Raw genomic sequence first — 23,880 nt, 5'->3', positions numbered from 1 at the left:
AGTAATGAGAAACAGGGACATAAATCCCAGTAGTTGCTGTCCCCAGACTCAGGCCTGCTGACTGCTATGCTAGGGTTACCCTTTGCCTGACACTGCACGTATGAATGCTTACTGAGCCCGCTGCACGATGAACAATCATCACTTGCTCCTCCCCACTTCCCTACAGAGCTTCCCTCTCTCACAGTAGGACAGGATGAGGCCTGGTACCCAAAGTCACATACAGAGAAAGGTTCATTTTTACCGAGGTCCTACCTTTCTTACGTGAAGATGGGGAAAGCTATGGAGGAAGCAAACTTGGTTACGGAAACCAGGGGTTCAGTTTGAAAATCCTGAGTTTGAAATGCTTCCAAGGGAAGATGTCAGAGAGTAAGTTAAAAGCCACATGTTCAGTTCAGTTCAGATGTTACTGAAAGTCACGTTACTAAAAGATTAAAGATGAAAATATCTGATGAATAGTGCGTACATGCATGCATCTAAGTTGCTTCAGTCATGTCCGACTCTTTGAATGCTATGGACTATAGCCCGCTGGGCTCCTCTCTCCACAGGATTCTCCAGGCAAGAATACTGGAGTGGGTTTCCATGTCCTCCTCCAGGGGATCTTCCTGCCCCAGGGATCAAAGGGATCAAACTGTATCTCTCACATCTCTTGCATTGGCAGGTGCGTTCTTTACCACTAGTGTGCCACCTGGGAAGCCCCTGATGGATGGTACGTTCTTTACCAGCTGAGCCACAAGGGAAGCCCTGGATAGTATGTTCTTAAAAGCAACACGGAAGAATAGATGGTAGTAGAGACAAAGCAAGGTTTACCTTGAGCTGTTGATTGTTCAGTTGGTTGATGAGTCTGTTGGGATTAATTATACTTTCTGATGACTTTCATATATGTCTACAACTTCCAAAACTTAAGTTTAAAAAAATTCAGGACATAGAATCACTTATATAGGATACCATAAAAAAAGTTAGTAACTTGGATCTAACTGTAAGGAAATATCAGGCAAATAAACTGACTGTACTCTTCAAAAATGTCAGTATCATGAAAGACGACAAGTAACTGAAGATTTGTTCCACAATAAATAACACTAAAAAAGATGTGACAATCTGTGATCCTGGTTTGTATCCTGGATCAGGAAAAAAAAAAAAAAACTGCTGTAAAAGCCATTATTGGGGCAATTGGTAAAATTTGGATCTGGATCAGTGTATCAAATAATATATCAATGTGAAATTTCTTAAATTTAGCCATTTACTGTGATTATATAAAAGACTGTCCTTGTTCTTAGGAGCTGTACTTTTAAATATTTAAAAGTGAAGAATCATGGTGAATGAAACGTATTCTCAAATTACCCTGTACTAATAAGAATAATACTTTATATGTATAGATAGATATAAAGAAATTATGTAATTGTGGCAAAATGATAATTGGTGACTCTAGATGAACCAGATATAGGGGTTTATTGTGCTATTCTTACAACTTTTCTTAGGCGTGACAGTTAAAAAAAAATGAATCAAATCACCTGATGTAATTAGTATCCCTATAATACATTGTGTTCCCTTCCTTATAGTCTTTGAAATAAAAAGCTATCTTTTTGACCCTTTAGAGACTGGTACCAGATACTTGATTTTTCTTTAAGAACCTCTTTTATGTATCAATTTTACATGCATTAAGTTACAGACTCATCACAGCAGGCCCTGCATGCACTCCCTGGCTGCCGGGGATGTCCTTGAGGTTCTGCTGTCAGCTGTCAGCCCCTCTTGGGATTGCATTGGCTGAATAACACCTTGTCTTAGTCCCTTTCCAGGGTGGCCCACATCCAGTGCTTGGTTAACCTGGGTTGTATGGGCCTAGCCCTCTCACTTCTACCCAGTGGATCCCTGCAGGGCAGGTCCAGCTTCAGAGTTCTCTGCCAAAGCAGTGGAGATCTCCACCAAGACTGTCTGCTTCCTTTGCCCTCCTTCCTACAGGTGTTGGCCTCCAGGACACCCTACACTTACCCCCTGCACGAAATCCCCACCCCTGAGTCCACTTACCAGGGAATCAGCTATGGCAATAATAGGATGACAATTTTGCAGATGAGAACTCAACCTTGGGAAAAAACCACTTGCCTGAGCTCAGAAAGCCATCTACTGGTGAAACTAAAAGTCAGACTCCAAATCTGCCGGGCTCCAGCTCCCTCCTTCTCTTTATCCTTCAAATCCTATATCTATGTTAAGGCTGAGGCCAAGTTCCTATTTCCCCCAGAGACATCCTCAAATTCCCTTTCTCATCTTGACACTCTCACCATCTGCTCTGTTTGGCATATGGCTATGGTCCCAGTTGGGGACTTTTCTTAACCATCACCTCTGATTACATAACCGCTGTGCTGTTATTTAGCTTTTCAGTTTGAAGTCCGGTGCTTTCCCCACAGTATAATCTCCCTGGGGACAAATGTTATTTATTGTTCTTTGAATTCCAACAGTTGCTATCCATATGTTGGGGATGCAGCCAGTACATTACCATGTAGTGAAAGAACCCACAATTCCCATTTTTTTTCTGGCTGTGGAAACAAACATCCTCAGAAGATCCTTAGCTCTGTAGCCTCAATTTCCTCTTGGCCTGTTCTGGAATGGTGTAGGGCTTTGTGATGTGTAATATAAGGGGATAAGACATTATTCTGCCAGAGGAGCAGTACCATCCATGGGGGAGTAGCTGAAACTGTATCAGTGAGCCAGGAAGCACTTGGTCAAATTCAGTCAAGCATAAAGAAGTGAACAACACACCAGGAATAAAATCACTGGAAAGCAGCTTGGTTACTTTTTTTTTTTTTTTTAAGCAAAACTGCTTTTATTTTAATTATTTAAACCATTTCATAATGTGCTAAGAAATGAGATATTGTGTCCTCTGCAAAAGTGATGAAGTCTTAGATCAAAACTCTAAGACTATAACACCACATTATTAAATTTTAAGGGTGAAATAAGTGAGTTGCTTTTCTTGCCTTTGAAGATTATTGACTGGGAGATTAGCAAGCCTTCTCCTTAATCTCCTCCCAGAAAGAATGAGTGGAAGGAAGGGCAGATGGGAAAGTTTCATCCAAATTCCCTCACTTCCAGATCCTGGGGATCTTTGGTGCCATGGTAACTGTGTTACTAGGTGACCACTCAGGTACAGGCAAGACTTGAAAACAACAGGCATCTAAATGTATTATCAGCTCGAGGTTTGGTAATTTTCAGTACTTTTTTTCTCCTTTGTTTCCGAATATCAGCCTGGAGGGATAATGTGTTGTACTGTAAGTACAACATAAATGCAAATCAACTGAAAATAATTTTTATCAAACTTTCTAACTATTCAACCAGCACCCATATAGGAAGTAGATTTTAGAGAGAAGTTTCTGAGTTGGAACATCTATAGGAGTGGTATACAAACCATACAGCCCACAGGCCAAAGCTAACCTGCTGTTTGTTTTTGTGTATCTTGTGAGTTAAGAATTGTTTTAAAATGGTTGAAAATAATCAAAGGAAGAATAATACCTAGTGACACCTGAAAATTATATCAAATTCAGACTGCAGTTTGGAAACAATATTTTACTAAAGTACAGCCATACTCATTAATGTATATTGTCCATAGCTGCTTTTGTGTTACAAAAGCTGTAATGGTAACAGAGATAATTGGCCCATGAAACCTAAAATATTCACCATGTAGCCCTTACAAAGAGAGTTTCCCACCCTTGATCTGGAGATATGAGCTGCAGAGAAGTTAGATTAGGAGGCTGAGTCCCTTGGTGCTGTCAGAGTTTGCTTAGTCTGCTACAACAAAGTAGCACGTGCTCAGTGGCTTGTAAACAACAGACTTTTTTTCCTCACAGTTCTGGAGGCTGGAAAGTCCTAGAACAAGGGGCCAATGTGGCCCCCTTTTGGTGGAGGCCCTCTTCTGGGTCACAGCTAAGGGCCATGTCACATGGCAGAAAGGGCTGGGATCAATCTGGAGCCTCTTTTATAGTATGTCACTAATACCACACCTGAGGGCCCCACCCTCATGATTTAAGTACCTCCCCAAACCCCCACCTACTAATACCATCTCCTTTGGGGCTTAGGATTTCAGCATATGAGTTTGAGGGAAAACATGTTCAGACCACAGCTAGTGCCGTCCATGCAGATTCAGGCCTCTGCAGCTGAGCTAGGTACACTCCATTCACTGCTGCTTCTGTAATAGAAAAGCACGGCTGTGGTCTCTGTGGCGACCAAGCAGGACAGCATCACATGACTGATGTGTTCTCACACACTGCACACTCTGAGGGGTCAGGCCATAGGCTACTTACTCCCGCATGTGTTTCATCCGGGTCCTGGCCATTGCACTGTTGAAAATTGTTGGTTCCGAGGGTGTGTCTGGAGCTGAGCTGGTGACAGTCCTTGTGTCTGAAAATCAATGCACAGTCCTTACTGACTCCATCAGCACTTCAGCAACTTCAAGGCAACAGTTAAGGACAACCAGAAAACAAGCTATTTGACCTCTGCCACAAGGTAATGCCATATTAATTAGAGATAAATTCAATTATGACATGCCTATTAAAGAATTTATTCCAAATGACAAGATTATTTACAGTTTTAATATGTACAAGGAATTCCAGGACAAAGCCTCTTTCAGGAAGGATTATTTAAGCAAATACCATTATTTTAAAGATGGCCTTTTTATATGGGGGGGAAATCAATAGTCTTTGCCACTATCTTTCAGTAGCTATGAAATTTGTTTTGATGACTGAGAAATTTTTTCTAATAAGTTTAGTTTTCCCTTTATGCTAACCTTACATCTGAGCATTAGCTTTTTTGCAGTGGAAGGTAAGATGCTGACCAGGGAGTAATCTGAAGCTTTGAACTTCAGCAGGATGGAGCAGAAGGCCAAAGTTGGGTTCAGGAGGTAAAGAGCTGTTAATGAAAGCTGCAGAGTTAGGAAATCTGTTGAGAGCCACAGTTTTGTTTTGTTTTGTTTTACCAAGATACCTTGGAGGCTCTTACAGAACAGGTGAGAACTGATGGGGAGAAATACTTCACCCACTGAAACAACATTGCTTCCATTAAGAAGCTAAGGCTGCCCCTAAGTGAGGGGCTGGGTCATCAAAAGTCAGATCTTCATGTGGCCTGAGAGGGGGGGCAGAGTCCTTTTTGTGTATTCTGCCCTCGAGCCCCCACAAGGCGCCTCATCCCATCAGGAGAAAACTCTTGAGTCCTAAGATTCATTTAGGAACGATATCCATGCAGTGACTTTGTTAGAGCAGGTATCCATGCTGTGAAACTCCTGCTTTCCCCTCATAACACACATGACTGTCTGCTTTTTGGACCAAACAAGGAAGTGAGGGCCAACTCCCATTTTGTGGGAGCAAAATTAGTACAGCTTTTCCCCTCTATTTTTAAATTTAAAAGGCCAAATGCAAATTCTATTATTTTTTACCCCCACCTTCTTTGTATACTCCTCTGGGGGCACACAGCCCCACTTTGAACTTTGTGTTTTTACAGCCACCATCAAGATGAATATAATCTTGCTTCACTTTGTCAGAATCTCTGGTGCTTCCTCAGGCTCCATCCCTAGATGTGGAGTCACTGGTGAGAACTTTGTAAAGGGCACATTACAATCAGCTACGTAAAGTGCATGTCCTGCCTGGCACTTCATAGGCAGGTAGTAGGGCCTGATGGCTCCCTTTGCTCTCACTCAGGAGGCCACCCTTCAACTCCGAGAGAAACCCATCTCAGTTTCTGTTACCAGAGATGGCTTCGCAGCAGCATCCTCTCCCAAAGGCTGCTGCTTCCCAGAAAAGGCTCTTGTGAGGGGGTGATGGGGGAGGCAGAGCGGTTCACTTCATATTCATGTTGGTTGCTTTTTATAACCATCTTTTCTAGAACCTAAGAAGTTACGAAAACAACAAGCACACCATGCCAAGTAACATGCAAGCTCAAAACCCAGTTCTTCCAAGGTAGAAAGGAAGGCTATGTTTCCCATCTCACCGGAGCAAGCTGGCAGTTCTTAGGGTTTATGCAAGGAGAGGTCAGAGCAATTTCCCCAGAGCTGCAGCTTATTTTAATCTGGTTACTGCTCACTTCAATAAGACCCTCAGCATCACGGGGAAAGATGCTAAGCCTTGAGCCCAAGGGTGGAGGTGGGGGCAAAAAGAATTTCAAGCAACAGTCTTGGCGAAACTTTGTGCTCAGAGCAACTCTTTTCACAGTGTTTCCTATTCACCAGCCTTTCTCCTTCCACTTTCCAACAGGAATAGCAGTTGTTTTATGTCTAGGAAAAGGACAACATGTTCAGCAACCACAATAAAGAACAACTGGGCTGAGTCAGAGGCTTCCTCTACTAGGTGGTCACTGAGTCTTGGAGTATATTCCAGACCACTGCTTCTCAAACTCATGTGTGATTCGAATCAGCTAGGGATCCTGTTAAAATGCAGATTCTGACTTAGTCTGTGTGGATAGGGCCTCAGATTTTGCTAGGCCCTACCCACGTTTCTAATATGCTCTCAGGTGATACCAGTACTGCTGGACATGGGATCACATTTTGAGTAGCAAATGTGAACAAGCTAGCTATTAATTCGTGGGGTCCAGAGCTATCTGACAATGCAGGACTCTTTGTTTAAAAAGAAGAAAAGCTGGTTCAGGATAGGGACCTGTCCTGGTGTTTTTTACTGGATATTTATTTCATGTCATCTTCTCTTGGGAACTGGGCTAGCTATTCTCAAGAAGAGTGAAAACCTTCACAAAGCCCCAAAAGCCCCCTGATTCCAGCCCTCCAGAAGTCATGTCTGGCCTCCCTTTCCCAGACCCCAGCAGAGGTGGCAGTGGTGGGGGAGGGCAGTGTTGAGGAGGAGGTGTTGTTCAGAGGACTCTCTCCAGGGAGGAGGCCCCAGAGGAGGCTTCAAGACCCTGCCATATGTCCCACTGTCTCAGCAGACTTTATTCATAAAACATAAATTCAAAAATAAGATTATTAGGAATTTATTAAAATCCCTCCTGAGCCTGGAGCCCTGTGTTGATTGCATGCCCATAAAGTTCTGGTTCCAAAGGTCTGCTGTCTTGATGTTTTTTTAAAAAACAATGAATCCAAAAAAAAACACAATGAATCCTCAATCTCTAGGTTAGGTTTTTAAATTATTTTTCTTTGTTAATTTCAGCAGCATTTTCATGCACTTGCACCTGTGATTCATCTTCAGCTTTTTCTAAAAACAGTGGATCCTGACAAGGAGCATGGCTTAAGACATCACTCTTCTTCTTTCAGGGTTTCTAAGACTGAGGAATGTCCACCAAACAGAGTTTATACCTACGGTGATTTTTTCAAAGAGGATAGATTTTAGAGAAAACTGCAAACACTCCATTCTTCCTGTGGGAAGTTCTGAAGGTACTTGGTCCCATGTACTCTGAGAAAAGTCCTGAGGGGTGTGCTACATGGCTGAGACCCAGGGGGTCTTCGAGATTGCAGCCAGGGAGCAGCAGCAGATCAGTTGGCATCCATGCCCTGCCTCTTCTACCCACTCCCTGCCTGGGCTGTGTGCTCTGGAGGAGGGACTGAAGAAAGTGAAAATGTCAGTCATTCAGTCGTGTCTGACTCTGTGTGACCCCATGGACTGTGGCCTGCCAGGCTCCTTTGTCCGTGGGATTTCCTAGGCAAGAATACTGGAGTGGGTTGCCATTTCTCCTCCAGGGGATCTTCCTGACACGGGGACTGAACCTGCGTATTCTACATTGCAGGCAGATTCTTTACCACTGGGCCACCTGGGAAGCCCCACATACAGTAGAACAAAGCCAAATGTGCAATGATTCCTTTGGGCCCTTTTACAGAAGGGAGCATTTTCTGGCTGTCCTAAGTAAACCATAATACCATGTTTGCTGTCCTGAGTTCAGTCTGCTCTTCTCAAAACAGAAAACTCAAATAATTCTATGCAAATTCATTCCAATTCATCATGGACAACAATAGCACTGACCATAATGACTAAACCTTTTTTGGTGAATAAGTGCCGTGCCCTGGGCATCATCTCATGGGAGGTTCCCAGGAAGTAGGTACATTTTTCAGTGAGGAAATCAAGGTTTAAGATATTCAGTTCACACAATGAATACCCTATGCAGCTGGGGCTTGACACCAGGCCTAGATTCTAGTCACCCACGTTTAAAAGTCCCAGAGGGAATACCCACTTCATATGACCACTGTGCTGGGAGTCAGCCAAGGTGCTCCTTGCCATGTTTTACTTTGCAGCACTCTTCACTCCTCCACTCCCCTACCTTTTTCAACTAGTTACGGACTTCTTGACCACAGAGATTATGTCCTGTTCATCTTTTTTTGAAATTCTTATTCTAAGTGTACAACTTAATGGTGTTAGTACATTCACGATGTGCTACCATTACTACTATCTCCAAAACTTTTTCATTACTCCAAACAGAAACTCTGTAACCATTAAACAATAACTCACTATTCTTCCCCTCCCCAATCCCTTGGTGATATCTAAAGTACTTTCTGTGTCTGTGAATTTTACTGTTCTAAATAACTCATATAAGTGGCACACAATATGTGTCCTTTTGTGCTTGACTTATTTCATTGAGCATCATGTTTTCAAGCCCATCCACATTGTAGCCTGTGTCAGGACCTCCTTTTTATGGATGGATAATATTCCATTGTGTGTGTGTATATATATATATGTATATATATATTCATTCAACGGTTGGACAGTTGGATTGTTTCCACAACAAAAGATAAATGAACAAACAAAATGAGTGTTATGGCTAATGCTGCTGTAGGTAGTTTTACAGAGGTTCTTTGTCAGGTTTAGGAAATTCCTTTGTATTCCTAGTTTTTATCAAGAAAGGGTGTTAGATTTTGTCAAACGCTTTTTTTTGCATCTATTGAGATGGTCATATAGTTTTTGTCCCTTAGTCTATGCCCTTTAGTCTATGTATTACATTAATTGATTTTCTGATGTAGAACTATCCTTGCAGTCCTGAGATAAATCTCACTTGGCCAATCTATATAATCTTTCAGTTCAGTTCAGTTCAGTACAGTTCAGTCACTCAGTCATGTCCAACTCTTTGCGACCCCATGAATCACAGCACACCAGGCCTCCCTGTCCATCACCATCTCCCGGAGTTCACTCAAACTCATGTCCATTGAGTTGGTGATTCCATCCAGCCATCTCCTCCTCTGTCGTCCCCTTTTCCTCCTGCCCCCAATCCCTCCCAGCATCAGAGTCTTTTCCAATGAGTCAACTCTTCACATGAAGTGGCCAAAGTACTGGAGCTTCAGCTTTAGCATCATTCCTTCCAAAGAACACCCAGGGCGGATCTCCTTTAGAATGGACTGGTTGGATCTCCTTGCAGTCCAAGGGACTCTCAAGAGTCTTCTTCCAACACCTTAAAATCTTTTTTTTTTAATTGCTGTGTTTGGTTCGCTAGTATTTTGCTGATGATTTTTGCATATATAGCCGTAACAAATATTGGTTCAGTTTGTTATTTCTTGTTGTCTTTTGTTTTAGAATCAAACAACAGCCTCACAGAATGAGTTGGGCAATGTTCTATTGTATTCTGTTTTTTAGACGAGTTTGTGCAACTGGTATTAATTCCCCTTTGAATGTTTAGTGGAATTCACCAGTGAAGCAGTGTGGGCCTGGTGTTTTCTTTGTTGGAAGTTTTAAAATGACTACTTTGACTTACTTGTTATAGGCCTATTCAGATTTTTTTCTCTTCTTGAGTCAGTTTCAGTAATTTGCTTCTTTCTAGAAATTTGCTCTTTCATCTGATTTATCTAATTTTTTGCCCCTTTAATTTCTTTAAAGTTGGTAACAATGTCTCCTTCTTCATTCCTGATTTCCTGTCTTTCTTAAAGATTGATCAATGTTTTACACCTTTCCAAGGAAATAATTTTTGGTCTCATTGATATTTTTTTATTGTTTTTCTCTTCTTTATTTCATTTATTTTCACTGCAGCCTTTACTATTTCCTCCCTTCTGCTTGCTTTGGGTTTCATTTGCTCAAGTTTTTAAGTTCCATAAGGTAAAGTATTTATTTTAGAGGTTCAATAGGTAGGAATTAAAATCAAAGTACCAGCCTTCAGGTTTGGGGACCACAGTCATCATTCTGTCTCTAACATCACAAGCAGCATGGTCTTCCAGTCATCTCCCTGGGCTTCAGTTTCCTCACTGTATATTTAAGTGTTTCATTAGACTAAGGGCCTTCTTTCAATTCAAACATTCTGTGATCTGTAAGACATATCCCCAGACCTCCAGGGTTATAGACTTTAATTGGGATGGTAACACACCACCAAGATGAAGAGCAATCAAAGGGACCAAATATGAAGAGACAGATGGCTGGGACCAACAATGAAAGTTACAGGCATTACTGAACATTAGGCACCATCATTCCGGAGTCAATCCCCACCTGGCAAATGTTGGCTGGTGAGGCTTGATACCACCCCATGGGAGTGTTTTGACAATGAGATGAAAACAAAATGATCTGAAGAGACATCAAGCAACTAGAAGCTGTGTTTCTTAAGAATGCAAAGCACTGCTCATGATAGTAATATTGTCAGGATCCCTCCTACTTCTATGGTCTCTCTTAAATAGCAAAGCTATTTTCCCTGCAGAAGTGACAGCTTGATGATCCTGACCTTTCACCAGCAGACTCTTCTCTCATTTCTTCCAAAGTTTCCTTTTATTCATTCCAGTTGCTGGATGAATGACCTTGATTATAAAACAAAAACCTGCATTTGCACTTCCTGCAGAACAACTTACCACATGGGTAATGAGCTGATGATGCAGGCACCGCAAGGCTGGATATTTTGGCAAATGAGCTCTCCCTTAAGTTCCTGGGACACTGCTTAGTCAGGAATCCTCACAGACGCTGTCCTTGGTGCTCAGCATGTTTAGAATGCTTCTCACCTCATCTCCTTCAACCTCTCTCTTTCTCTCAGTTGCCCACAGAATACTCAGGGTGTCCTTGACAGACACCCTTCTCTGCCCAGATTACTGCAAAGGTACAGCTTCATGGCCCACAATTTCTTTCTCCTCCAGGACACTGTGAGAGCAGTTTCACTTACTGAGAAGCTTAGCTGACCCACATCTTTGTGGACACCTTTCCTTGAGTATCTCCCATGATGATACTGGACCTCAGGGTGTCAATACAATGGGCTAAGAATCTTAGAAGCAGGTTGGTCTCTGCCTTCACCATGTTATCCCAACACCCAAAGGTGGAGTTGTAGCACCCAAATTTCCTTTCAAGGAAAGACGTGTTACCCAGCTGGTGGGAGTGGGGGACACAGACAGACTGCAGCTGCCATCCCTGCAGAAGCGGCCTCAGTGGCAGAGCCACATTGCACAGAGTTATGCCCTTCCCATGTGCCCCTGACATGAAACAACTCATCACGGTTGAGATAGAAAGCCTGATCATTTTGTCTTGCACAGACAACCTGAGTTCTGACCCCCACAAGGGTTCAAGTAAGGCTTGTCAGGCCTGCATCACTTTGCAGCTTCTCTTCCGCCTCATCCTGCTTCCCTTCCTTCCTGTCCACAGAGGCCCATCCTGAATAATGTCCTCCCACCCAGCTCCGTGTCAGAGGCTTCTTCCCAAAGAACCCATGACATGTGGGAATGGGGACTGGCAGACAGGGGGCACAGAATACTCAGGGTGTCAGAATATGCAGGTGGTTGTCTTGAAGCCCTCAACACAGTGAGTATTTGATGAATGATAATAAAAATGACAATGTAACCTCCCCCAACCCTATCACCATCCCTAGCTCCCTCAGAGAACTGTTTCTATAGGAACAGGGCAGAAGTCAGCAGCTAAGGAAGTTGTTGCCAACCCTGCAGCAGCAGCTGAGTCCCAGCCAAACCCCAGGAGGAGGCTGGAGAAGAAAGCAGACATGCGGAAGGGAAGAAGATGGCCCAGGAGAGAACCATCTCCAGATGTTTCCAGTAGGAAGGGAGCCGGGGCACATAAGGATGAGTGCATGAGCTGCCTTAGGCAACTGTGGTCTGGGTCCTGACTCTGTGATGTTTGATCAGTTACAAAACTTCTGTGACTCAGTTTCCTCACCTGTACAAAAATAAATCTGCATTTTAGGGCTTTAGCAAAGCCTGAATGCAATGATCTATATAAAAGTATGTTGCTGTCAGTACATGTACGCTGCCTCCCTGGCCCCCTGGCCCTCACCCTACTGCTTTGCACAGGGAAGTTTCTCAATAAATAAATAGCACCCCACTGCCTCTACCAAAATTAATTAGTTGGGAAAAAAAAAGTGGGCCGGCTTGGAGAGGAAACCTGCTACTCACAGGGAGATGATAAATACCAGAAGATAGGAAATAAACTTTCTATTTTTATTACACAGTTATTTCACACAACAAATATTCAACAGAATTGCATGGAAGATTAAAAACAACAGGAGTTCAGGGGTTTGCAAACGGTCATTTTCTTTTGAATACATCAGAAGAGGCCTCTAAGAATAGTACCTTTCAACTTAAAAAAAAAAAAAAAAGAGGGAGTGTCTATTTTAGGATTGAGGCAGAGCAATTAAATGTGCCATCAGGGTAAGAGGTTTGTGGAGGCCAGACTCTAACTTTTTCAGCTGTGCTTACCTTGAGGACACAGTAGCCAGCGTTTGGGAGTTTCATTATTCTGGGGTGCTTACATGGAGAATCAGCTTTAGAAACAAAATCTGTTTTTCTGTAACAGAAGATTGAGCTGGCTACCAAACTGACTCAAATGTTTAAGGTAAGTACATCAGCACTCCCCTCTTCTTTCAACAGAAAAGAATCACAGAGGTCATCCATGGTCATTGTGGATAAATTAGAAAACATGGAAGGGAAAAGTCCCTCAGAGAACCATTAGTATCACTGTGGTATTTCTGGTGTGTGCATGTGTGTGTATCAACTATAGTTTATTTCTTAATAACACCTCTCATCCCAATGAATATGTAACTACATCATCATTTTTAATAAACTGAGAAGAACTTCTTTATTCTAGAAGACATATTAGCCCTTACTGCTAGGCATTTATTTTGACTCTCAATTTTTACTACTGTAAACCACACTGCCCTGAGAGTCTTTGTATATATTTCTCTTTACACAAAACTCTGATTATTCCTTTAAGATAAATCCCTAGACACAGACTTGCTGGGTCAAAAAATATTTTAATCTTTCAGGTTCGTTTTACCTAGATGTTGAAAGCCAAACTTATTCTAGGTTGTAATTAACACTGTTTTCAAGGGGGTCACAAATACATTAAAGATGCAATGTGAGGCACCTTTAGTAAAAACTTCATTCAATTTATGAAAATCTAAAAATCGAATATAAGCATTTTCTTTATAAAGCCTTATCTGGAAGTGAGAGCCCAGTGGTCTCAAAGTCTCTGAACCAGCAGCATCAGTATCATGGGGGAAAATGTTAGAGATGCAGATTTCTGGGGCCCACACAAATCTATTGAATCAGAATCTCTAGGGGTGGTACCCAGTGATCAGGTTCTCAAGTGGAGTTCATCACTTCCTGCCTGGAGTTCTAGTTATGTGGTCTAGAGATAACGATAAACCCAGAAGTTCCCTGAAAACATGAAGTGTGTCTGATATTGCTCTGTGAGCCCTATGATGGTTTATGTCAGAAAATACTTGATATATGTGTCATCATTTGTAACGCAGGCTTACATTTCCAACTTTTCACATAAATAAACTAATAAAACTTTTAAATGAACTGGATAAGAAACCCTCTACCCTGAAAAATGGGTGGACAGGCTTCTGTCAGTGACACAGCTTTACTGACCCAACAAGAGTGGCCTCAAAAAGCAACTGGTCTGGTGCGTAATCACTGCTGATAGAATAGCTTGACACTGCCCCCTTGAGAATGAGCTGTGTCTGAAGTTCAAATGGCCAGGATGACTTGTCATTTGCTGGGCCTCGAACACCCACCTCTCTCTGGAAGGCACTTCAGGGGCCATCTGTGCTGCCTGCACACACTCCCAGGAGGATCACTGAGCCTCTTCTGGGGCCAAGAGGGATGACAAGAGACCGTGTCCCTTTCACCCCTTCTAAGCTGATGGTGTGGAATTCAAGTCTCAGCTGGACATTCAGTGGAGCAGATTCAGGACAAGGTTTTCCGCTTCTGCAGGTAGGCATTTCATGGAGTCTATTGCCAGCTGGCACTGCTGTTGGCATCTATTCAGGAGAGCACACTGGACAGCTTCTTACCTTTCCATACAGCATCAATCCTGACAACTGCTGCCGAAGCAAACAGCTTCTTCTGCAGTCAGCAGCACAGAAAAGAACTGAAGAATACCCCGCCTCCCCCTGTTGCTGATCACCTACTCCTGTGAAAGACAAAAGAGGGGCTGTATCCACAGGACACTGCCCAGGCCATCTCTCCTCCACATGTCTAGGCACTTTTAAGGTCTAGCCTTATCATTACTACAGTACACAGTCATTATTCTAGACTTCACATTCCCCCTTCCTGTGTAAGAGAATCCTCTTCTTCATGAGACAGAGTCGAGCACCCACAAAAGCAGCTATAGATGCCAGAAGGTCACTTCCCAGCCTCCGCGCCATCAGGGAGCAGGCACACGGCCAGCCCCTGAGGTGCTCCCCAGACTTACTATCAGAAGTTGCATGGAGGAGGAGTGGAGCTTGAGAAGGCCATGCAGACACAGGTGGGGCTCCAGCCGGGGGAGCCTGGCAGCCACGCTCCACGACCATCATTTGTAGCCTTGAGGATGTTCAAGCTGCCCTAAGGAGCCGCATGTGGAGGGGAGCTGAGGCCCCAGGCAACTTGCAGTGCGAGTGAGTGAGTGAGTGAGTTGCCAAGAGGTGTCCTCCAGCTCCAGTCAAGTCTTCCCATGATCACTGTCCTAAGGACATCTGACTACAATCTCGAGGAAGACCCTGAACCAGCACTCCACAGCCAAGCGGCCCCTGGATTCATGACCCACAGAAACCACGAGAGGTACAGAGGACTATTGCTGTTTTCTGCCAGTGTGTTTCTGAGTAGTCGTTAATATAGCCACAGTTTAAGCACGGAGTTTTTACAGAGGGTCAGGATAAGAAACTAATATATGAAGAATATTTCTATTTCATGTTTGCTGTAGAACTATGTTGCTAAGTTTTTGTAAAGACCTTAATAGACATCTACATTTTGTAGATGTCCTTTGGAGATAGATAAAAAATCTTAAAACTCATGTGAGAAAATGCATGTGAGAGGATAGGAATATTTGAAAAAAATATGAAAATTAGAAGATGAATGTCTTATCAGACATTAAAACATTCCACAAAGGCAGTGTAATGAGAACACTCTAGTACTGATAGAGGATTAAGAAGCTAGATCAGTAGGCCAAAAATAGAGGCAGAATTAAATAATATCCAGAGTTGGAATATAAAAAATAACTTAAATGGAAAAAATAGATTTTATTTGTGTAAAAACCTCAAGTATGTAAAATAAGACAATAGCAATTCTAGAATGAAATTTAGGAGGCTATATTGAAAACACTCTTAAAAAACAGTGGAGGAGGAATGAATTAGGAATTTGAGATTAACGCATACACACTACTATATATAAAATAGATAACCAACAAGGACCTACTGAATAGCACAGAGAACTATACTCAATATAGCCTACAAGAAAAGAATTTAAAATCTAAATCACTGTGCTGTGTACCTGAAATTAACATAACATTGTAAATCAACTATACTTCAATGAAGAAAGAAGGGAATAAATAAAAATACTGATCACTATGTTGTACACCTGAAAAACTTATTGTATACCAACAATATTTGAAAAAATTAAGCTGAAAAACTTTAAAAAACCCAGAAAAGCTAGAATATATAAAAGTCAAGTAACCTTTGCCTACTTAAAAAATAAAAAATTCCCCCACCAAAAATCCAAAAGAGACAATAAACAGAATTAAGATACATAAAACAGACTAGGGAAATTTTGCTACACATATGATAGAAAAGGGGGTATTAATATTTTTGTAATAATTCAGCTTAATACATTGAACACTAAGTCAAGTGCAATGGCAGTGACTATTTCCACATAAAAGAGCATGGGATATTAAAGATCCTAATAACTACCTTTTACAAAGAAAAGACTTTGCTTAGGAAAAATAATAAAAAGTAGCTACCAAGACAGTTCATGCCATATTCACCAGTGTGACGGTCTGAACTGCTCGCCATTGTCAGTCAGCCTGTTCCTTCTACCTGTTCCTGGCTCTGTTTCTCCCTGTCCTGTCCTTTCCGCCTGCGGGGCCTTCCTCTCCATCTTTTCATGGCCACATCTATCCTCACATCATGAACAGTCTCAGATGCTGCCTTCTCCTTGAAACAACCTTGCTGGCTCCATCCCCCAACTAAAAGTTATTCCCCCATTTTCTGAATTCTTATTATCTTGTTACATAGTTATTTAGGCCCTTGTCTTGGTTCTTCTCTTAAGCCTTTAATGGCAGGATCCAGACCTAACACATCATTGCCATCTACTACTATTCCTCTACAAAGTATATAAACTTTGATGAAATCCTAATGTGCAAGTAATCAAGGAATAAATGACTGCTGAGTTTCTTTCTTAGCTAGGTAAACTTGATTCCTGGAACTTTTTTGTAGACAATAGGAAAATACAGAAAGTTCTTTGCTAAGAAGATGCTACTAAGAGTGATTAATAGTACTGTTTTAGGAAAGTATTTAAATTACAAAGCCTTTCTCTACCTCCTTCCCATCACCACACACATGCCAAATGAATGTGCCTGGCATGGTAGCAGACATATAGCAGGTTCTCTATAAATCACGACCAATTTTGAATCTATTTTAATCTTTCAAGTTTCAAAGAACTTCTAGAAACTATTAATTTTTTTATCAGATATAAATCTATAAAGACAGAAGGGATAGTGGCAAGTTTTGCACATGTACATCAAAATGATCCAAGTGGTTTTTAATCCAAAATATCCCTCCTCTCCTCCAAATTGCGGTGGTTTCAAAGTGTCAGTAGCCAAAGATAAGACACTATGTTGAAAACACTCTAATTATTACATGAAACTCTTTTCTGTCAAGGTGAAAAACACAACAGTACAAGGTTAAATGGCTGTTAGTCATCCCTACATTTAACAGCTTAGAGTCTGAAGAGCTTAAGCAAAGGAAGTTTTGAAGGGATTCCAAAGCCCTGATGTCTTCTCTGGTCTCTATCAGTCATATTGTTTAGTGGAGATTAAACAGTAATTACCAACGTTCAATGGAAGAACTGAAGGGTAACGAATTTCAAAAAGCCAAACTGATCAGACACGTTAACACACTAAAGAAATCATAATGGGGAGTGAGGTTTGGAAGCATCTCTTGTGTTCTAATGACTTCTGTGACAACATCCTGCTTGGAGGTACAAAACAAGCCTTTTTATAAATAGTTCACCCGACTTGTATCATTCTGCTAATGACTTCTCTCTATATAGAAGTACAGCTAATGTCCTAGTTGTTAAAAGGGCTAAACTTCATTTGTTGCCTCGGTTCCTAATCTGGTTACTAAGAAACACAGAGACAGAATTTTCAAAAAAAAATAAAAATAAAGGAAAGCAGAGGTCATCTTTGGCCTTTACTGGCTAGTGATGGGCCTGAACAGTTACTATAGCAACACCATGTGTTGTCTGTGGAATGAAAGCCCATAATCAGTCCCCCATCTCAAGTCACTTCTTTCAAAACATCCTCCTTATTGTTTGTTAAAGCTGATTTTTTTTCTGACCACGCTTAAGAACCAGTGGTACCCTAGTCCACACAATAAAGTTCAAGATTCTTAACCTGGCACCAAGGTTCCCCACGGGCTTGGTCCTGTGCATCCAGATTTGTTGATCCCTTCCTCACACCTTACACTGAAGCAGCACCAGCCTTCTTGACAGTTCCATGGATACACCCAGTTATTTCATATTTCTGAGCCCTCTAGTGCTTGATCCTTTGTAGGGAACACTTCCTCTTTCTGACCACTTGGCTACTCTACTTACCTTTCCATTCATTCATCTAATGACTCTTGAAAATTCTGTGTGCCAGGCTATGTGCCAGATTCTGAAAACACTGATGTGAATAAGATCTTGTCCTGGTCCTCATGGACCTGGGCAATCATAAGCCTTCTCCTCCTCTGTAGAGCTTTGCTCCAGCTGCATATCCAGAGTGGACCCCTCCTACCCACCTCCCTTGTTCCCAGTATGTGTTGTCCTCTTCACAATGCCCTGTAATTACCTGCTTCCTCACTAGACTGGGAGCTCATCAAGGGAGGGACACTGTTTTCTCCATCATTCTGTGATACCTGGCTAATCATATGTGTGTTATAAACACAGTAGGGAAGAAAGGAGAGGTGGGGAGATAGGTAGCACATTTCAACCATAGAAGCTTCATGTTTTGAAGCATCTGCCCTCAGTGAAATGGCTGTTGCCTGCATCTCTGGCTGTCCCCCAGACACCCCAGGCATTTCTGGCCTTTCCTATTCCCTTAAAAAGTGTTTTGTTCTCCTTTCCTCACCTAATTCTACCTAGGATCCCTCAGCATTCTGTTCATGACTGGCCTTGCCTTCTTGTACTCCACAGGGAACTTTGAGGGGAATTGAGGGCTTCAGAAACGAGGTGCCTCCATTTGGGAGGGTATGTCCTCCATGCATACAAGAAGCACCAAGTGGGTGACACTGTTACAAAAAGAAGCACCAAGAAGCACCAAGTGGGTGACACTGTTACAAAGCTTTGTGCTGGTCTATCCAGGACCACACTTGGTGGCTGGGACCATGTTGCAAATAGGTTTCAACATCTGAATCTTCATACAGTGCCTCGAACCCCCTAAATGTCTGACACAGATGCTTAGGATGATGAAAAAATACAATTTGGTTCCAACAAAGCTCAGTAACTCTTGTATACAGTGCTAGATAGCCCAGCAGACACTGACATCACTATAAAAAGAAGAAAATTCCTAGAAGAAGCTATTTTCATTTTGGCTTATAATCAAGTCCTCTGTAATTTTAACAAATATATATATTTTTAGTTTTAGTAGCATTTTGTTTGAATTAAGCAGCAGCAGCAGCTGCTGCATTTTGTTTGAATTATAAATTAGGGTGGATGTGCAGGATAAGAATCTCAGGGCTTAAGGGCATTAAATCCATGGCTTTCAAAGTATGGTCTGGATCCAGAATATCAGCATCACCTGGGAACTTGTTAGAAAGAAATTCTAAGGCACACAGTGCACCTGCATCTTCCCAAGGCCTTTAAGTGATTCGGATGCTTGTTTTAAGTGTGAGAACTACTGGTTTAAAGGCTGTAACCTGACCTTGATGTGTTCAGGAGACTCAGATACTAAACCTGAAATTCAAAAAGCCACCTTCTAATTGGGGATCCCTTGAAGCTCCACAAATGTTTTCTTCTCCAACCTCTCAACTCTCCAGGGACACAGGAAGGGGAGGCATCCCTGCCCCTGTTTCACATGGAAATCAAATGGTCTGGAGTAAACTGCTGCCAGTAGCATCTTCAGGGCAACAGTTACAACATATTTGGTCCAAAGAACCAGAAGGATATTTGCATCTGTTGTTCCTCCTGTCTTGTCCAGGTTTGGCAGAAGCTCTTGAAAATGTTTGTGGAAGATAATTAAGACCTGGCATGCTCAATGGGCAACTGGATATGCCATTGCACAGGCTGATGCTGCCTGTGAGTGAAGTGTGTCAATCATCAGTTCAGTTCGGTCGCTCAGTCGTGTCTGACTCTTTGTGACCCCATGGACTGCAGTGCGCCAGGCCTCCTTGTCCATCACCAACTCCCGGAGCTTGCTCTAACTGATGTCCATTGAGTCAGTGATGCCATCCAACCATCTCATCCTCTGTCGTCCCCTTCTCCTCTGGCCTTCAATCTTTCTGAGCATCGAGGTATTTTCCAATGAGTTAGTTCTTTGCATCAGGTAGCCAAAGTAATGGAGTTTCAGCTTCAGCATCAGTCCTTCCAATGAATATTCAGGACTGATTTCCTTTAGGATTGACTGGTTTGATCTCCTTGCAGTCCAAGGGACTCTCAAGAGTCTTCTCCAACACCACAGTTCAAAAGCTTCAATTCTTCAGTGCTCAGCCTTCTTCACAGTCCAACTCTCACATCCATACATGACTACTGGAAAAACCATAGCTCTGACTAGATGGATGTTTGTCGACAAAGTAATGTCTCTGCTTTTTAATGTGCTGTCTAGGTTGGTTATAACTTTTCTCCCAAGGAGCAAGCATCTTTTAATTTCATGGCTGCAGTCACCATCTGCAGTGATTTTGGAGCCCAAGAAAAAGTCTCTCACTGTTTCCATTGTTTCCCCATCTATTTGCAATGAAGTGATGGGACCAGATGCCGTGATCTTCATTTTTTGAATGTTGAGTTTTAAGCCAGCTTTTTCACTCTTCTCTTTCACTTTAATCAAGAGACTCTTCAGTCTCTTCACTTTCTGCCATGAAGGGTGGTGTCATTTGCATATCTGAGGTTATTGATATTTCTCCCATAAGTCTTGATCCCAACTTGTGCTTCATCCAGTCTGGCATCTCGCATGATGTACTCTGCATATAAGTTAAATAAGCAGGGTGACAATATACAGCTTTGACATACTTCTTTCCCGATTTGGAACCAGTCCATTGTTTCAAGTCTGGTTCTAACTGTTGCTTACTGACCTGCATACACATCTCTCAAGAGGCAGGTCAGGTGGTCTGATATTCCCATCTCTTGAAGAATTTTCCACAGTTTGCTGTGATTCACACAAAGACTTTGGCATAGTAAATAAAGCAGAAGTAGATGTTTTCTGGAACTCTCTTGCTTTCTCTATGATCCAACAGATGTTGGCAACTTAATCTCTGGTTCCTCTGCCTTTTCTAAATCCAGCTTGAATGTCTGGAAGTTCTTAGCTGATGTACTGCTGAAGCCTGGCTTGGAGAACTTTAAGCATTACTTTGCTAGTGTGTGAGATGAGTGCGATTGTGCAGTAGTTTGAGATCTATAGAACCACCACACAATTGCATTCACTGTCAGTCACGGAGGGCTCCCATTTAAGTGACAGGGCTTATACTCTGACATACCGAAGCTTCTATTGCCCCTTGGATCCTGTTAACATTCAGACATATATCAAAAGCCATGACTGTTAATAAGCTCTAACTGTGACTGTGGTTGACATATCTCCAAAGTGCAGTTAGAGCAAAGCAACTACTGTCTACCTGAGCAATCTCATGCCCAATGAGACCGCATGAGGGGATGTTTTCATGGCTCCTGTGTAATGGCAAAGAAGCTCCTGGAATCCAGAAAGCCATCATACTCTCATCTGCAATGAGCACCTCCCCAGACAGGTGTTTCTGAGGCTTGCTGCCCCTCATATCTGTGTCTGGCAGGCCATTCCTCCCTGTCCGCCTTCCTACACACACTTAGGAGTTTAGCTTTCACCTTTCCCTGTTTCTAAATTACTCACCACTCACCCATCTGCTTTCTGTATTCTCAAAGTCACTAATAGCCCTCATTTGCTCCCACCTCTTCTCTGGTTCCCTTTGTTTCTGAAGGTTTAGTGAAGTGCAGTCGCTCAGTCATGTCCGACTCTTTGCGACTCCATGGACACCAGGCTTCTCAGTCCATGGGATTTTCTAGGCAAGAGTACTGGAGTGGGTTGCCTTTTCCTTCTCCAGGGAACTTCCCAACCCAGGGATTGAACGCAGGTCTCCCGCATTGTAGACAGACGCTTTACCATCTGAGCCACCAGAGAAGTCCATTCTGAAGGTTTATATCAGCTTTATTCCATTGCTGTCACTTTGGTGGCACTCCCAGCAGAGATGAATGTGTATTTTTATTCCAAGTTCTAATGCTCACTTATAAAGTCATACAGTCTTGAAGGGAATTTAGATATCATCTATCCAATCCAGCATTTTATTTTTTTTGCAGTGGAATCTTTTTTTAAGACACAATCTTATGTTGAAATCTAATTTATAAAACAGATAAGAGTGAAACTATTTTGGTTGAAGCTGGGAAAGGAGCAGAGTCTGCATCTAATTTCTCTTAAAATATTTAAAAATATTTGTTAAGGGCCTCTTTTGTACCAAGGTCTATGTTAGACAGGGCTTCTGTCCCAGTGCTTCTCAGGGTCCCCCTGCTCCTTGCTAGCTTCGGCAGATCCCCAAGGAACCCAATTTGAAAATTACTGAGCTAGTCTAACTGAGGTCCAGAGAGACAGAGAGTGCTTCGCCAAAGGACAGCTTGCCTGGTCTGCTAATTTGAAACCTGGGATAAATGCACCTCATAGTGTTACTGTTGGACAACTAAACAGGTCACAGGATGATGACCAGGAGAAAAAACCAGGGAGCTGTGTTATGAGTGAGGCTTCTCACATACAGATGTGGAAGAAGCTAGAAAAAGGCTATAAACTGTGCATACACGCCTAACAAAATATTTGTGAATGCTGGCACACATGAAAACTTCATCTTTATTCCTGTGATTCCTTTTGAAGGGACTGCTTTTGGTCACACAATTAAAAAATTTTAAATAAAAATTCACCATCAAATTTCAAAGAAAAAAGATCTCACCACTTTTCACCCAGGACCTATAAAAAATATCCCTTGGCATCCCTGAGGGACCGAGCCCTCGTGAATGCCTAAACCTGGGGCCCCTCAAGCCCCTGCACACAAGGGCCTGGCACAGTGCATACAGGTGGCCCTCAGGGCTGAAGGCGCGTCCATCCAGGGCAGGTTCCGCCTGGGCAAGCGAAACCTGCAGACAACAGACTGCATCCTCTGATATCCTATTTCTGTCAGGTGACAATTATCATCAGTGCTGGAAGGGATCCCGGCTGGGTTTGTCGGGTTAAAAAAGGAAGAAAATAAGAAATAGGGTTTTATCTTTGAAGCACAGCAATCCCATTCATCAAGACCAACAATGCTAAAGAAATTTTAGCTCTGTTTTTCAGACCAAATCTCTTCCAGTAATTGGCTGACCTTCAGAATAATGATACTTTCAGCTTGAATGAACGTAGTGTTTCTACAGGACCAGTGAGGTAGAAAGATTCCTCTCCCAGAAAACCTGTAAAACCTATTATTGCATCCTCCTAGACCACCACTTCCCTGGTGGCTCAGAGGGTAAAGCATCTGCCTGCAATCCCGGAAACCTGGGTTCAATCCCTAGGTTGGGAAGATCCCCTGGAGAAGGAAATGGCAACCTACTCCAGTATTCTTGCATGGAAAATTCCATGGACAGAGAAGCCTGGTAGGCTACAGTCCATGGGGTCTCAAAGAGCTGGACACGACTGAGCAACTTCACTCACTCACTCAGACCACCACTGGATCACAGTGGACCACTGAATTTAACAATTTCATCCTTGGACACCCAGGGTCACTGAACAAGGATAAACAATTCTTCTTTGCATTTCCTGGCCCATGGGCCAGACATTCAACCTCTGTTGGCCTGTCTCATCTGTCAAATGAGGAGGTTAGACTAAAATATCTATGCTTTCTACTTGTTGGATATTCCAGTAGATTCAGTACGTATCAGTATATTTTGGAATCTGAAGAGGCTTACTCACCTAGAGTGGTGCAGCCCAGCACATGCTCCAAACACCTGGCCAGAGCTTCAGCATCACTGTCCTGTCAGAACAAGAGAGATTTATTTCTCTGGGTGGTAAATGTGGAAAAATGTCCTCGCTACATGTAGGCAAGAGAAAACACATGAAAACCTAGTTGCAAACTTATTGTATGATTGCATTTTTTGAAAAGCAAACTCTATATGTGTTGCCACATCTTCTCGTTCTTGGCAATCTATATATTAGTGTCTATTGTCTATCTCTCTGATAGGAAGAGCATACACTAAAAATGTTAACAGCAGTGTGACTATAAGGTGCAGTTAAGGGGATATATTTATTTTCTCCTTTGTGTGCTTCTGTCTTTTGTAAATTTTTATAATAAATATTATTT

General features: G+C 42.3%; 1 protein-coding gene across 12 annotated transcripts in view; it reads right to left on the bottom strand.

Moving 5' to 3' along the window:
* LOC120856970 (serine/threonine-protein kinase Nek11-like) overlaps positions 1 to 23,880 on the bottom strand; it is a 277,040-nt gene that overhangs the window by 45,265 nt on the left and 207,895 nt on the right. For 6 of the 12 annotated variants that reach the window (XM_040232502.1, XM_040232492.1, XM_040232523.1 and 3 more), the window contains 2 exons: positions 23,493 to 23,553; positions 4,287 to 4,383 (listed from right to left, as the gene is read on the bottom strand). In XM_040232502.1, coding sequence (XP_040088436.1) covers positions 4,287 to 4,383; positions 23,493 to 23,553 — 158 coding nt within the window. Of the gene's footprint in view, positions 1 to 2,823; positions 4,172 to 4,286; positions 4,384 to 23,492; positions 23,554 to 23,880 lie in introns of those variants that run through there. The other 6 variants (XM_040232541.1, XM_040232558.1, XM_040232561.1 and 3 more) reach the window with 4 other exon arrangements.

The sequence above is a fragment of the Oryx dammah genome, unplaced genomic scaffold, assembly GCF_014754425.2.
Source record: "Oryx dammah isolate SB20612 unplaced genomic scaffold, SCBI_Odam_1.1 HiC_scaffold_2, whole genome shotgun sequence".
Taxonomy (NCBI): domain Eukaryota; kingdom Metazoa; phylum Chordata; class Mammalia; order Artiodactyla; family Bovidae; genus Oryx; species Oryx dammah.
Note: the sequence above shows the minus strand (reverse complement) of the source record. Positions and strands in the feature narration are given on the sequence as shown.